A 16,286-nucleotide genomic window follows, 5' to 3' on the forward strand; every position below is an offset into this window, starting at 1 on the left:
AGCCTCCAACTAAGGCAGAGAAGGGTCAAGGATGCTGGAGTGGTGCTCAGCGCTTCACCCTCGTTACATGGAAGCACAGCCAGAGACGCAGACAAACTACTGAGCTTTGGGGAAAATAGAATAGATGTTTGTTGTCTTGGCTTGTTGCTGTTTTGCTGTCTGCTTTTCTTTTTGCTCTTATTAGTCACGCTTGGCGCTGCCTCAAAGTTGAACTGTGGCACCATGGGGGCAAACTGCGGAGGTTGTTTTCGACTGTAGTGGCTGTGGCTGTTGACATTTTTGCTGATGAACAAGATGTCTCGCTCTGCGGCGGAAGCAGCGCGTTCATCTGGGAGAGGCGCCGCTCGGCGCGCGATGGGCCTGCGAGCCACAGGATCCGCTGTGGCCAAACGGGACAGCAAACACAGCATCTCGCACAGTTGTTGTCAGTTCTTTACCATTGTAATCGGTGAAGTGCAGACAAATAAACTGGGCAGCTGAATATTCTTACAACCACTTTTATTCCTTTATGGTTTTAGCGTTTAAGCCTTTTCAGACACTAAATGCAACTATCTGGCCTATTTATGTTAAAGGTGTGACACCAGCACATCAGCATCTTAAAAATAAATATATAAAATTATAAATATATAAATGTTATTGGTGGTATTATTATTAGATCTATTTCTACTGGGCAACTCTCTCTGATTCGATTCCACAGACAGACAGACAGACAGACAGACAGACAGACAGGCAGGCAGGCAGGCAGGCAGGCAGGCAGGCAGGCAGGCAGGCAGGCAGGCAGACAGACAGACAGACAGACAGACAGACAGACAGACAGACAGATCTGAGGTTGCGAAGGAGGTCAGCAGAGAAGGGCCATCTGATGCCAGCAGATGGAGAGAGGGAGGGAGGGGGGAGCGGAGCAGGAGCTGGAAATCAGGACGGCGTCCAAATGCTCACGGGCTGCTCTTAAGGCACTGATTTCAGTTCACATCCTGTCTGCTCCAGTGCCCACACTTATGCCTCAACCAATATGCATGACGTACAGATCATTTAAGTGAACCTCAAAGCTTGTTTAACACCCCATTACTTAGCAACGTAATCAGATTTCAACAAGCAGCCCCCGAGAGGCTCCTTCCTGCTCCGTTGCTTGCTCCTGCTCTCTGCTGCTTCTAGGCGTGTGAAGTGGAGTCGCTGGACTTGCTGCGATGCATTATCTCAGGCGCACACTCACTCTGCGTCACCTGAAGTCACTTTCTCTGTCTTTGTTGTAGAATGGAGCGGTTCCAGGCGAGCCAGTGAAAAAGGATGAAAACTCCCGTCGAGGGAACTGGGGCAACCAGATTGAGTTTGTCCTGACCAGCGTGGGCTACGCTGTGGGCCTGGGCAACGTGTGGCGGTTCCCCTATCTCTGCTACAGAAATGGAGGAGGTATGTGCTAAAAGGCAGTGGTTACTTCATTAAAGCTTGTCTTATTGCTGCAGACCAAAGACTCGTAGAAATAAGGGACGGTGCAGCTTCTTACTGTAGGTATAGAACGTAAAAGAAATACACAAAATACAATAAGCCAAGAAAGATGCGGCCGGAGCCCAGTCCTGTGTCCAGCGGCAGCACATGTACACAGGGCCAGCGTGCTGCACTGAACAGGAAGGGAGAAACAGACACTCCAGCAAGTAACAGAGGAGAATAACCATGAATAATCTGAGTAAGAGACCACATACAGTAGAAGCAAGTGGTCCCAAACCCGCACCCTGCTGCACTCCACGTGACAGTGTAACAGTTATAGCTATGAGAAACAGATCACGAGCCGTAACCTACAAAATAAAACCTATTGGGTGGGTTAACGCAAAGACCAAAGTCAGTTCCATAACTTAACTGACATCTCGCCTGCATGAGTTTAAGCATTTTTAGTGCAAACATTTGGATTAGTGCTATACAAATAAAAGGATGGAAGATTCTGATAGTCGGAGCTGAGCTTCTTTTCCTTCTGTACATTATGGATCAGCCACTGATGCACCTGCACTTGATTCAGTGTCACCTTCTCATATATAAGATATAAGTTGGGTCCTTGGTGTTGACTAATTATTGTAGGTGTTTAACAGTAGTGGAGCGTTCGTACAAAAAAAACTATAGAAGATGCATATCACAATATGACCCTGCAATAGGCTGGCGACCTGTTCAGGGCGTAGCCTGCCTCCCGCCCTCAGCTCGCTGGGATAGACTCCCCCATAACACAACACGGGATTCAGCAGTAGAAGATGGATGGCTGTCACGATATAATAATACCATATTTAGACTGCATTATTCCAACTCATGCAGCTTGACTTGACTCACCAGCTGTGGTAGATTTGACCCATGTACCATAGTACAGGCTAATAGTTTGATTCCAGAGCTGATATGTCTCTTGAGAACATTAGAGTTGCTTTGAAACCCACCGACCGTGACTAGTTGAGTGCTAAGCGTGTAAGCAGTGCTTGTTGTCTACCAACAAAACAGCAGAAACTAATGTAAATGACAAGAATAATTAACCTTGATCAGCTGCTTAGAGCCAATAATACAGCTGTTGTTCTGAGGGCACACATCTGGACAGGCCTGTCATTATAGCCCAATAACTGACTGCTACTGTACATGATCTGAGCTAAAGACGCTGCACATAGCATTTTTTTAACAATAGCATTTTATGCAACATGCAGTAGATGCAGTGTGAGCGTGTGTGAATGGGCCCACGGCATGTGAAAGCATTTACTACCTTGCTGCTCCACATCTGGACACAGCCTTAAGCCACACACACGCACGCACGCACGCACGCACACACACATAGATAAGAGTCTAGCATTGCCAAGCTGCAGCTGACCTCGTCGGCCTACTTTACATAGGTTATGGACAGTCCTATAGAAGCGCACACCAGACGCTCCCTATATGTGGCTGTCTGGTTCCCCGTCCAGTGAGACCCACCAGAGAGTTGCTGCTCCACTGAGCATGCTCGGCCACACATTCAGCGCCTGCTCTGGTCCCTCAGGGGAGTTTACTATAACAGATGAGGTTGATGAGTCTGCTCATTGGCAACAGTAGCTCTGTCTGATTCATGTGTGTAGTAGAATGCCTACTGTGGTGTAATACATTTTAAACATACTGTAGGGTATCAGACTTTGTTCCTCTGTGGTCCACTGATGCTGATTCGTGAACCCTAACTGAGTAGTCTGCTGCTTTCACTGCAGACTGGGACATACTGAACCCCACCAGTTTCATATGCACATTCACCAAACCCTCCTTTTAATGAAAAAAGAACAAAACCATTAGTTTAATTACACACTACTAGAGTTTACTACTTGTTATGCTTTTGACTGTCACAGAGGTTGATAGGTTTGAATAGCGAGTGGGGCTCCAGTTGTGCCACCTCGCACCTTGCTCAGAGCGTGACGTCTTTCTTCCTGTTGTTGGTCTGCAGGTGCCTTCATGCTCCCCTACTTCATCATGCTTGTTTTCTGCGGCATTCCTCTCTTCTTCCTTGAGCTGTCGTTCGGACAGTTCGCCAGCCTGGGCTGTCTGGGAGTCTGGAAGATCAGCCCCATGTTCAAAGGTACCTGCTCTGTTTCCATTGCTCTTCAAGTGTGAGTTGCCAAAGCTTTTGCTTCCCAACCGCCTGCTGTCTCTTCCCTCAGGTGTGGGATATGGCATGATGGTGGTGTCCACCTACATCGGGATCTACTACAACGTGGTTATTTGCATTGCCTTCTACTACTTCTTCATGTCCATGACGAACCTGCTGCCATGGACCTACTGCAACAACCCCTGGAACACAGCGGACTGCACAGGGGTGCTGGGCAGTGGACACCACCTCAACGCCAGCCTGGCTAATGGGACCAGCAGCCTGGTCACAGGGGTGTCCGAGGTGGTCAACCGCACCAAGAGGACTAGTCCAAGTGAGGAGTACTGGAAGTAAGTAAAGGCCGCTTTAAAGTCACAGAGATGAACTAAGATCTATACGTTTCACTGGACCATGATGACCATTGTTAGAACACTTTTATGTTCTTAAGTCAAATAATGTTAATGTATTATGTCTATTAATGTGACTGTGTGGTCAGTGGCCATGCACTGCACATTGTACTTTTGTACTGCATTCTGCTCACTGACTGGAGAGGTTGTACATACTGTACAACTGCATTTTGTTTAAACTTCGTTAAGCTTCATTTTATTCACCTTTGCATCATGTGAGTTTCTACATACATTAAGTCTTCTTAATAGAATGTGATTCATGAAACAGGCTTCACTCAGTACTACTCATTATTTGATTGTGGTGCCTTTATCGTGGCGCTGCTCTTATCAACCCAATTTCATTAAAAATCAACTCAAATTACTGGCTGTTGCTCATGAGGTGACGATGCATTAAATCATTTCATTTGTATTTTGAAGACGTGACGAAGCACTTTTAATGTCTTGCTAGGTTAAATGTAAAGATTTGTTTGTCTTGCTAATCCTCAGTCAGCTCATGTTGTAATTACATTCATTCAATCACTGGCTGCACTATCAGGCATCTCAGACGCTCAGTAACTTAGCTCCAATCCTGTTTATACCTAATCCACAGCAAATCACTTGCTCTTTGACAATTAGACACATTGTTGGGCCATTTTCTAAGACATGAGGCTGTTGTTCCCTATAGATCATACTGTTGTTACTGTACTTACCAAGGTTCTTGAAGCAGAAAGAAACCAGACTAGAAAACAGGAAATCACTGGCTTCTACAGAACCAGACCCTTCTCACCCTGAAACCCACTAAATGAGAGAAACCATTTAAATTCAATTTAAAGTAGTCACCAGTGACCTCATGCAACCACTACATTACAAGTTATATTGCATGTTTGACATATTAATAGTAAATTGAGTTTAAGGACACACTGCCTCACAGTAAGTGCCAATAAATGATGCTATATTATATGCTATAACATTTACTACATTATAATACTTGACTAGAGCTATTATAGTTTTACTAATAATCACTTCAAGCAAAATTCCACCTATTGTTTGTTCTGAAAGATCTAAATCTGTACATCTCTCTGTACAATCTCTTTTACCAGGCACTATGTCTTGAACATTTCGGACGACATTGGGAACTTTGGTGAAGTGCGTCTCCCTATCCTGGGCTGCCTGGCCGTGTCCTGGTTGGTCGTCTTCCTCTGTCTCATCAGAGGAGTTAAATCTTCAGGAAAGGTCAGCGTCGCACACTCGTACATTAGGTTACGACCATCTGGATAAAAGCTACAGCAGAAAGTTGAACTCTTTCTCATCTGGCTGGTCCTCGTGCAGGTTGTGTACTTCACAGCCACCTTCCCATACGTGGTGTTGACCATCTTGTTTATCCGCGGCATCACACTGGATGGAGCCATCAATGGCATCAAGTACTACCTGACTCCACAGTGGCAGAAGGTTCTAGACGCGAAGGTATTCACTCACAGAAACAGCACAGTTTACAGACAGAATAAGATGCTTTCTCGGACTGACGTGTGTGTTTGTGCAGGTGTGGGGAGATGCTGCCTCGCAGATCTTCTACTCCCTGGGCTGTGCCTGGGGTGGGCTCATTACCATGGCTTCCTATAACAAGTTCCACAACAACTGCTTCAGGTTGGTCTGAGACAACAGAGGCCGTAGGAGATTTAAGGCTTAAGGAATATCATGATGATACAGTAGGGATGCATGTGGCTTTTTAACAAATACCAGTGTAGTGAACAACAACCAGCACAAAGTCCCATCAGTTTGCACGTTGTGTTTAATAGGATATTTTTTCATACTGTAGATATTTTAAGGAGGAACCTTTGGTGGTGTGTATGTCTTCTTTGTCATATGACAAAGTATTGCAAGACTGACAAACTAGTGGCTGAACTGTAGCTTCATACAAAGTAACAGATACGTAACTCTAGGCGGGAAATTGCAAAAAGCTTTTTTTGTCAGAGACTCACATGAAGGAGATTGTATTTTGATGATGATTCGATGATGAAAGATGGCCAGAGGCAGTTTAGTGTTCACACTTACATAATCTCTTTCTTACCGCAATAACTCAGTATTTACAAATGTTAGAGAAGTTAGTTACACTGGAATCCTTAAACTGGCAGCATTGCAAAGCTGAGATGATCAGCAGAGGTATGAACCCGAATAGAGGGAGGAAGAAGAGGATGCAGGTGAATGTTACGTACAGTGGCTCAGGAGGAAGCGCTGTGCTTGAACACCAAGGCAACAACAACAACGCCAAGGAGAATGTCAAGATGGAGGAAAGGAGATAAGCGGAGGAAAAAATCAAGCCATTTACTCTCCTGAGCTCGTCCACACATGCTGACAGATTGAGGGCATCAAGAGAGTCGGAGGAGGTGTGGAGAAAGACTGAAGATCCCATTGTTCCTGTGCCAGGAGCTTGAGGTTGTGCTATCTGCTCACACAGCTGCACAGCCACCTTAATCAGCCCGGTCGCTGCTGCTCGGTCCCCACGGCACCGCTCTCTCTTCGCCTATGACAGGGCCGTGCAGCAGTGCACAGCTTCGAGCAAGAGAAGCCAATTGGTGGTTTGGGAACAGGTGAGAGAAGATGCGATGACTTGAGCAGGAACTGGGAGGAGGAGAAGTCCCTTGTTAAAGAGTGAGCCAGAGATAGTTCTCTACACGTCCGCCGGTTCACAGGTGACAGAGGTGTAGCTTTTCATCAAACCACTAATTATACTGTGCTCAACAGCTTGAAGCTGTTTCGGGTTTGGAAATATCAGAACCGGAACTCCTGGACTGGAGAAGTATTCATTTTGAAATGCAGAATCAAATGATGAAAAGCTTGATCAAAGATCATATTTGTTCCCTTAGGCCTGATCATCGTTCCTTTAGGTGGATTCTTATCCAGTCCGCCTTTATCTTTCTATCTACAGAGACAGCATCATCATCAGCATAACCAACTGTGCCACCAGTGTGTACGCTGGGTTTGTCATCTTCTCCATCCTGGGCTTCATGGCATTCCACCTGAACGTCCCTGTGTCGGAGGTGGCCGACCACGGCCCGGGCCTGGCCTTCGTGGCCTACCCAGAAGCCCTCACTCTGCTCCCTATTTCGCCACTGTGGTCATTGCTCTTCTTCTTCATGCTCATTCTTCTGGGTCTGGGGACTCAGGTAAGGCTTAAAAACAATTCCATTACTATTTGGACTAAATGCTGCTCCTACAGGTGTGACTAGTACAGTAAGGTGCTCAGTATGAGAAAAGAATTTTGTGTACGTTGCAGTTTTCTTAGACCCCATAATAGTTTATGGTTATGTAATGAAATAAATAAAGATAAAATAAGACAAGACACACTTCACTGATTCCGGAAATTCTGTTTTTTGCATTTAACCTGTACCCTCACTGGGGGTGGCATGTACTGTTGCCACATATGGGGCACACTGTGGGAGCTATTGGAAACAACTGGGCTCGAACCAGCAACTTCCTGCTTCCCAGACTAATGCTTTACCCATTGAGCCGCATATAAATATAAGTATAAATATATATGGTTGATTGGTTATTTATGAACGCTGAAATATAATATGAAAACAAAAGTCAAAATTATACAGTTAGTACTTTATTGCTTTTGCTTTTAAGTACTGACTCCTTCACTCTTCTGTCAGTAGTGCTGTGGTGGCTCACTGGCTATGGCTTCAGTCTTGGCCTGCAAAGCAGGAGGTTCCAGTTTAAACCCAGTTTTTCCCACCAGGTGTGGCCTTGAGCAAGTCACTTCACAGCCCCCTGAGCGCCCCATGTGTGGCTGCTCGCTGCTACTCCTTGTGTGTGTATGGGTTAAATGCAGAGAAAACAGTTTCCCTAACTGAAGTATGACTAATCTTAACTTATGACTGCTCTTAGTCTTATCTCATTTGTCTCCTACCTGCTCTTTCAGTTCTGTCTGTTGGAGACTCTGGTGACGGCGATTGTTGACGAGGTTGGTACTGATTGGATCATCAGGAACAAGACTGTAGTAACGCTAGCAGTGGCTATAGTGGGTTTCCTACTGGGAGTGCCATTAACCACACAGGTAAGCCCCCAATAGAGAGCAAAGAGACTCGGCTGCTCAGCTCTCACACCTTTGAAGCTCTGACCTGCTGTCTTCTCTGTGTGCAGGCAGGAATCTATTGGCTGCTGCTGATGGATAACTATGCTGCCAGTTTCTCTTTGGTCATCATCTCCTGCATCATGTGCATCTGTATCATGTACATTTATGGTAAGGAGGAAATCAGAGAGTTGTGTGGTGTCTTGTGCCTTTCACGTTCTCATCATACCTTAGAGCCACAGGCTTGGTCTTCAGGCATGTACTGGGGCTCTTTAATTGGTATTTCACTGCCTATTGGGAGACACAAAAGGTGTGAGGAATTTATGGATCACAAATTTTAGATAATTACTTTTATTTATTATCCAGAGGTGATCCATCATAGATATTCCATAACCATTTTAATAAATTTATATTATAATGAAAAGATAGAATGGTACCCGGCCCTGTTTCCAGGGTCCAAAAACTAAATTAAAAATCAATCTTGCAATGTTAAAAATTAGACTGTGAACAACCAAAGGACAATAACAGCTATAACAAACATCATGTTATTAATTTATTACTATAATACACAGTCGATGCAATATTTGTCATAATCCTCACAGTTTCAACCAACAAGGCTCATTACAACTATAAACTATTTTCTGTATTTGTAGACACAATGGTTTTTGCTAAAAGTAGAAACACTATTCAGACTAGGCCAAGACAGAACACGGTGTGTGGACAGGATTCAGTTTGTGTCATGAGACGACAAAGAAACATGGAAGTTATGGGCAGTTAGGCTGCTGCACAGACAGGAACACACACTTACCTACAACAGTAAATAAAAACACTCAACAATCCAGCAGTGCGTTCGTACTTCACCTGAACTGAGACTTAAAAGATAATATTAATGTGAAAAATTTGTCTATTTTTGCCATTGTAACAACCTACTCTGTGTTTTACTTCACAAAGAGGGAGTTTTTTCTCTCCACTGTTGCTGTCAGACTGTAATTAATTACATGGCAGTTAAAGGTTTGGGTTTTTGGGTTCAGTTGAGTAAGATCTTAAACCTTACCTTGTAAAGTGCTTTGAGATAACGTTGTTTTTTGGTGCTATATAAATGAAACTGAATGGAATCGAATTGAATAAAGGTAGAGCCCTCGCCCACCAGTCATTGGATAATTGGGATTGGTGGTTCAATACCTGGCTTCCCTGGTCTAAGTGTCCTTGGGCAACACACTGAACACTGAGTTTTCCCCAGAATGTCAGCATACACGACTGTGTCAAGACTCAAAAAACAGCAGAGCAGCAACACAATGCAAATCGGGACGAGACTTGATTGTCAAATTTGAAATTTTCAAGATTTTTCAATGAAATCATGCTACAGAAGCTGTAGCAAAATTTTTGATTTTGGCAAAAAAACGAACAAATTTCAAGTCATGTCATTTAACATTTTATATGTCACAAATTTGCATTAATGTGATTTACAATGGCAACAATTAATCACTAGCCTACATATCTTATTAGGATCTTTTCTGTCCCAGACATCGTACAAAAAGTACCACCATGAATATAATTTATTAATAATTCAATTTATAATAAAAAAATAATGTTCCTTAAATGTTCCTTGTGATTTGCAGCTAGTCCTGAAGCTCACACGTGTCCATCACAGGCAAACTGCCACGGTTACAACGTGGACAGGCTCCAGCAGAGCTGGAGCTTCCTCTCATATCACACTCCTTCTACCAGCATCGCTGTTCATCTGGGACATCATGTCTCCGTTGTTTGCTTTTCCTTGCAGGCCACAGGAACTACTTCAAAGACGTTGAGATGATGCTGGGCTTCCCTCCGCCTCTCTTCTTTAAAGTCTGCTGGAGATTCATCTCCCCTCTCATCATCTCTGTAGGTCAAACACACACACTGATTGGTTGAGTGTCATTTTGTAAACTTTGTTGAGATGCTGACTCATTGTTAGTGGCCTGACCTAAATATGAGCTTCCATCACCAATAATCTGTTTGGCTGCCTTTGTTTCCAGTGTAAACCTCTAACTGGGAAACAGACACATGTAGCTGCTCCCGTGGAGCTTTCCCAAGCAGACTTGTTAAGCAGTAAGCAGACTACGCTGAGCCAAAAAAGAAATTCATTGTTGGGGATTATTGCTTGAATTTGAAGCACTTTGTTTTCCTCTTCATTTTCACTACACAAATCAATGCTTTGCTCTCCAGGGCCTCAGCATAAACTGTGACTAAGCTCACAGTCAAAATTTCTAAGCATAATCATCTTTAACTTTAAAATAAAGGAAACGCTTGCTCTGCTTCCGACGCACGCATCCCACCTGTACACAAGAGATGTTCCTGATGTCAGCAGCTGCACAGACAGCAGCACCAGCTACTTATCCCGAGACTCATACTGACTCATTATTCGGTCTTGTTAAGGCTTCAGAGGCCTCGGTTTCAGATCTTCAACGTTTGAAGCGACAAATCTCTGAACGCCTGCCTGTTTCCACGTGTTTCTTTTGTCCGTGTAGTTCATCCTGATCTTCACCGTGATCCAGTACAAGCCCATCACCTACAACGACTACGTGTATCCTGGCTGGTCTCTGGCCATCGGCTTCGCCATGGCCCTGTCCTCCGTCATCTGCATACCTGTTTACGCCCTTTACAAGATCTCAAGGTCCCCAGGAGCCACCTTCAGAGAGGTACAGTGCCTCGGTCACAGTGCAGTTTAGTGACTTCACTCCAGGTGAAGTCTGTTGTTTCCTTAGAATGTGTCTAGAAGGTGACGTACCTCAGCACTGAAACCAGTTTAGAGACTAAAACCAACAACAGTGGTTGACTTGTTACATTTAACAGCATTCCTGTAAAGACAAAAACATATGTTTCTAAAATTATAAAATTAAAGGCTACTTGTTCGTTGCATGAATTAGAAAGAAAGAAATTAACCCTTAATAGTCCCACAGTGGGGAAATTCATTCTCTGCATTTGACCCATCCCCCTTGGGGGAGCAGTGAGCTGCCACATGAGCAGCGCTCGGGGAGCTAGCGCAAAGTGTCTTGCTCAGGGACACACCTGATGCCGAAGCGGGGGATCGAACCGTAGACCTTTTGCCTTCTGAGGTCGACACGCTACCAACTGAGCTACCAGGCCGCTATGGCCACTATTAGACACTGGAGGTTCTTGCAGTGTTTGTTGGCTTAGTGGTTGGTGTAATGTAAATGTCAGTATCAGTCTGACTGTCGGTCAATAAATAATATAAATAGACCTTCACATACCAACCTGTTGCTTTATGGAACCATTCACTGCTACTCTGTCTCTGTGTCCGTGTCTCAGCGGTTGAAGCACGCGTGCCGATCGCACCCAAAGTGGGGCCCAGCGCTCCAGGAGCACCGGACGGGCCGCTACGCCCCCATGGCCTCTGAAGACACCGTGGAGGCCCGTCCCCTCCACCAGAAGGAAGAGCTGAAGGATGAGCTGAAGGAGGAGGGGAAGGAGAAGGAGAAGGAGCGGAAGGATGAGATAAGCCTCACCATCCAGGGAAGCAACGGCTCCACCAACACAAATAACAACCCCAACCCCAGTGCATAGACGGCTGGGACGGCACGGCAACCATCTCCTCCTTAGGTCCCTCAGCTTTTCCTCCCTTCTCCTCCATCCTCACACCACTTTCCCACAGTCTGTGGGGGAGATCCTACTCGCTGGAGACCTTTACATATTGTAAGGGCTTATTATATCTATCCTAACCTCTTCTATCTGTCTACGTGTTGTCGCTAGATACATGAAGGAAAAAAGCGAAAGGAAAAAACAGTGGGTCGTCATCCAAAAGATCAGTGTGTGTGTGTGTGTGTGTGCGTGTGTGTGCGTGTGTGTGTGTGTGTGTGTGTCTGTGTGTGTGTGGGCTGTTGATTTGTTCCACATAATTTAATATTGCATTTTTTCCTTTCATTTTTTGCGAAACGTGTAAATGCCATCATCCGATGCCATTAGAGGTTCAGTAGATGGTGAAGCTGCATGTGTTTGTTTTGTGCATGCAGAGACACGAGACACACAATGTCTAATCTGTTGGGTTTGCTTGAGACGGTGGCAGTGATCTGATGGTTGTGGTGCTGTATGAGAGGAACAGGATGAACTGTGCCTGTGTTGTGGCCATTCACAGTCTCGACATAATGGAAATAAGCCTGTGGCCGGAGAAAGAAGCACACGCACTCATTCGTACTCATCAGCTCACACGACACAGTGACCTCAACCATAGTTGACTTCAGCTTAAGACTAAGCCTGTTATTTTTATGCTGCTGATTCTTTAAACAGTTCTATAGAGAACAAATGTTTAACAAACACCAGAGATGGCGACTAATCAGCAGAAGTGATGTGGAAATTTCCATTTGTAAATTTTTCCACTAAAGCTGCTTGAAAACTGAGCAGAGATTATTGGTGACCTTTAATCGTACTGTAACTCTTGCTGTCGTCTCTCACACACACACACACACACACACACACACACACACACACACACACACACACACACACACACACACACACACACACACACACACACACACATCCTTGGGTGATATAAAAGTGGGGCCCCACCATTGACATAATGCCTTCCCTAGCCCCTAACCCTAATCATCACAACTAAAGGCAGACGTCTAACCTTTGCTCTAATCCGAACCAAACCTCAACTCTAACCTTAGCCCTAAAATCACATCTTGACCCTCAAAAAGGCCTTTAAAGTTGTGGGGCAAGCCAGGGGACCCCAAAAGTGGCCATAGGGCCCCACTTTGGCAGAAAAAAAAGGATTTGGGGCCCTACTTTGATTTGACCACAAGGACACACACACACATTTGTTGCCAGTTATCTTTGAAGGATAAGATCCCAGTGCCCATTCCTCAGGGTCCAAGCAAAGTGTGATTTGTGATTTAATTGTGGTTGCTCACCAGTGGAAACCTGGGCTGTTGAAATGATAGGGACTGAAACAGAAACACACAAAACACAGGAAACTTTTCAGGGGGAGAATTTGTTATGACGTGCTTAGTAAGGGAGGACCAGGTCTTCCAGGAGGACCAGGTCTCCCAGGAGGACCATAGGTGTTTCAGAGTCTCCCGTGGGTCGTAGCAATCTACCGCATTCAGGCATGTTACCAAAAACATTACATTAACTACCTGCATATGTTTTTGGTAACAGTACTTCAGAGACTGGTCTGGTGTCGTTCTCTTACAGTCAGTGAAACATCTAACATATTTACAGACACTTGTTAAAGCGCTGAGCCAAGCTGTGCTGTGACAGGTGAGCATAGAACAAGGATGAGCTTGTTTCCTAAAGGACACAGAATAACAAAGATAACGTGTAGTTTAAAATGTAGCTCCGTAGATTTCTTCTTTTTACCTCTTAATATTGTAAAGTAACTTGGTAAATAATTAAGAAGCATGTTTATTTTGTACAAAAACATAAAAACGACAGAATCATAATTGACCATGTTTACCGTTGCTCATCTCTGACTTGATTTGTGGTTGTGTTGTTGGAGTCGGTTGGTCATGTCCTACAACGCTGGAGCTCCAGTGGGAGAGGTCTGCCTTCATAAGGCAGTTTTCAAATCGCACAGTGAGACTTGGACGAGGCAGTGGATACTAATACTAATGTAGCTTGTAGCTGCCACGTGCAGCTCCGTTTCTAGTGGTTCGTACTCTCAGAAAATGGAATTGCCAACGCTGCAATTAATTGAAATGCAGCATGTGTAAATGTTTTGCTAAATCCAGAAGCACAGCTTAATCTGCATCATTTGTTTCTTTCACCACCATCCAGGTCTTCAAATTCAACTTTTATTTGAAAATGAAAATGAAAGTGCAATGTCTTCAGTATTCCACTAGAGGGAGTGATGCTGACACTCAGGGTAGTCAAAGCACAACAGAGGTCTGCGTCTGAGCTGTGACCACAAACACTGCGAAGAGGAAGGGTGCTACATGTAGTTACAGTGGTGAGGATAAGCACAAAGCTACTGATACGAGCACATCAAGGTTTTATTCGGGGCGGTTCTACTGTAACTGGCGATTTGTGGCTTTGGAGGTTCAGACATTGCCACACCGAGCTGCTCTGTAACTACCACTCCTGCTGATCACACAGGCTGTGGCGCTTCTTGTGGTACCACCCTGTCGTATGTGCTGAGGCGAGGTATCCGAGGACAGCGTGTGTGTGTGTGTGTGTGTGAGGGAGTGTTTCCTGTCTGATTGCCCGTCTCGTGTGTTTATGCTGTTGTGTGTGGGGCTTAGCCGCCGTGTCACCATCTCTATAGATCCCGGCCCTCTCCGTTCCTGCTGCCCCCGCAGCTCCTCCTCCGTTGTACAGTAACGTAACCAACTATAATCACGCTGTGTGTGTGTGTGTTCATGTCAAGGCTGGGTACGTGTGTTCGCTTTGGGCAGGTTTGGTTTCATTTGTTTTTTTCTGGTAGCGTAACGTAGTTGATGTCAGGTTAACGTGTACTCTGTGTAGTGGTGTAGCTCTTATTGCTGAGCCTGCTTGTAGAGCAGGCGTAGTGTCGGTGTTGATGTCCTCAAACCTGTAACGTGTCAGACCTAGATGAGCCTGTTCACCTGTTCTGCTAACACCATTCTAACAATATCTTTTATGAGAAACTTTTGTACTAAGAGAAGAGAAAGAGAAGTGCATATTTTACCTTTGGAATTTAACCAGTGTTAATGACACTACTTTTTGTTTGTTTCCAAGGTTGTATTAATAGAAACGTAAGATGAAGCCAGCTGATAGTAAAACCTTGCCAAACAAAGAGCTTTGGATCGAAACTTGAAAAACAATAGCATGGATGGTTTTTACTTGAGCTCTGCTCTGAGGAGAAGGCGGCTACAGCTATGATAATGTGTTTTAAACAGTATTACATGTACGTACAGAAGTACTTTCGCTGCCGCCTTTGACACTCAGCCGCCCTCGACCCACGCCTCTCGAGCGGCTTGAGCTCCAACAAAACATTTACTAGATACAAACAAACGGCAAAAGCATCAGGATCAGTTCACCTACAGTGTGCAGTTACTACAGTATGTGATGTCAGATGACAGTGGAGCTTAAATACCAGTCTAATGTTGTGAAGTTGTTTCTTTATTGGTAGATTTTTGACTGTCTGACTACCAAAACAATTAGGTCTTCAACACTGGGCCTCTAAAAAGATCACGGCTGGGCCCAGTTCCTAATGTTCACTCACTTATCTCACCAACTAACACTGTATGATGCGCCGGCTGCGCAGAAAGCCACTGGTGTTGAAGCGTGAACATTTGGACTATTGTTAACAGAACAACTGCTTCGTTCACTGCACTAAACAAAGCTGTGACTCGACCTGGTTCTTGTGCTTCTCTGTGGTTTACAGGACGTTACCTCTTAAATTTCTACTAATGCTCAGTTACAGGAAGCATAATCTCACGTTACAGCACTTTAAAAAATCATCAAGTCACAGCATATTACTAAAACCTGAAATACAGTAAATACATGTATTTTTCTGTGATCTGGCTGCAAGAAAATGAACTAAATACTTTACTTTTGTTATGCTGATGTGAATTGTTTAATGGGAGAGAAAAGCACAAGAAGATAAAGAGAAGACAGTTCTGGTACATTCTATCATATCTATTTGTCGAGCTAACCACGTCTGCTATTCTTGTTGTTCAACCTTTAGGGCCAAAATCCATTGAAATGTCTTAGTCCTGTCAGCTGTATATTGTAAACTGTTGAATTACAAAATGGTAAATAAAATCTATTTTAAAGATCAGAGCGTCACCGTGTCTTTGTTTGTATCATGATGAGAGTTTGTTGTCCTAAGGTGGTTGTGACACAGCTTGGGCTCATTGTCTTGCTGTAGGATGAGCCCCTGGCCTATGAGGCCTCTACCAGAGGTCCCGCATGGTGCAGACCATCCAGGAGAACAGACGCTTCCTCCTCTGTGTTTCACAGATGATGTCTGTCGCAGAAAAGCGACATTAATTAGAGAGTTGAAGGACCAAAACCTCAAAGTCTGATAAATTATCTCTATTTTAATTACATACCAGCGTGGAGACGAGCAACTCATGTTTTCACAGTCATACCTGAGACTAACTACGACCACTGTGAAGCTGAGATTGAAGCTGTTGACCTTTGAGTGATCTGTCACTAATCTGGTGACTCTCTAGTTTTGTTGCTGCAAAAACAAAACAATGTCTGATTTTTACTGTTTTTTTTTAACAAAGGAGAACCAACGATTGTGTCCATGTGTACATACTGTACACTCAGATTGATAGAGCTACAGCAG

The 16,286-nt window shown here is 44.4% G+C and overlaps 1 protein-coding gene across 3 annotated transcripts in view; it reads left to right on the forward strand.

The window, feature by feature from the left end:
• Positions 1 to 15,770, forward strand: part of slc6a9 (solute carrier family 6 member 9) — a 41,549-nt gene extending 25,779 nt beyond the window's left edge. For all 3 annotated transcript variants that reach the window (XM_029131577.3, XM_029131576.3, XM_029131580.3), the window contains 12 exons: positions 1,254 to 1,410; positions 3,428 to 3,559; positions 3,642 to 3,918; positions 5,055 to 5,187; positions 5,284 to 5,418; positions 5,495 to 5,598; positions 6,881 to 7,118; positions 7,877 to 8,011; positions 8,098 to 8,197; positions 9,807 to 9,907; positions 10,534 to 10,704; positions 11,336 to 15,770. In XM_029131577.3, the coding sequence (XP_028987410.1) occupies positions 1,254 to 1,410; positions 3,428 to 3,559; positions 3,642 to 3,918; positions 5,055 to 5,187; positions 5,284 to 5,418; positions 5,495 to 5,598; positions 6,881 to 7,118; positions 7,877 to 8,011; positions 8,098 to 8,197; positions 9,807 to 9,907; positions 10,534 to 10,704; positions 11,336 to 11,590 (1,938 nt within the window). In that variant the 3' untranslated portion in view covers positions 11,591 to 15,770. The remainder of the gene's footprint in view (positions 1 to 1,253; positions 1,411 to 3,427; positions 3,560 to 3,641; positions 3,919 to 5,054; positions 5,188 to 5,283; positions 5,419 to 5,494; positions 5,599 to 6,880; positions 7,119 to 7,876; positions 8,012 to 8,097; positions 8,198 to 9,806; positions 9,908 to 10,533; positions 10,705 to 11,335) is intronic.
• The last annotated feature ends 516 nt before the right edge of the window (positions 15,771 to 16,286 follow it).

The sequence above is a fragment of the Betta splendens genome, chromosome 17 (assembly GCF_900634795.4).
Source record: "Betta splendens chromosome 17, fBetSpl5.4, whole genome shotgun sequence".
Classification (NCBI taxonomy): domain Eukaryota; kingdom Metazoa; phylum Chordata; class Actinopteri; order Anabantiformes; family Osphronemidae; genus Betta; species Betta splendens.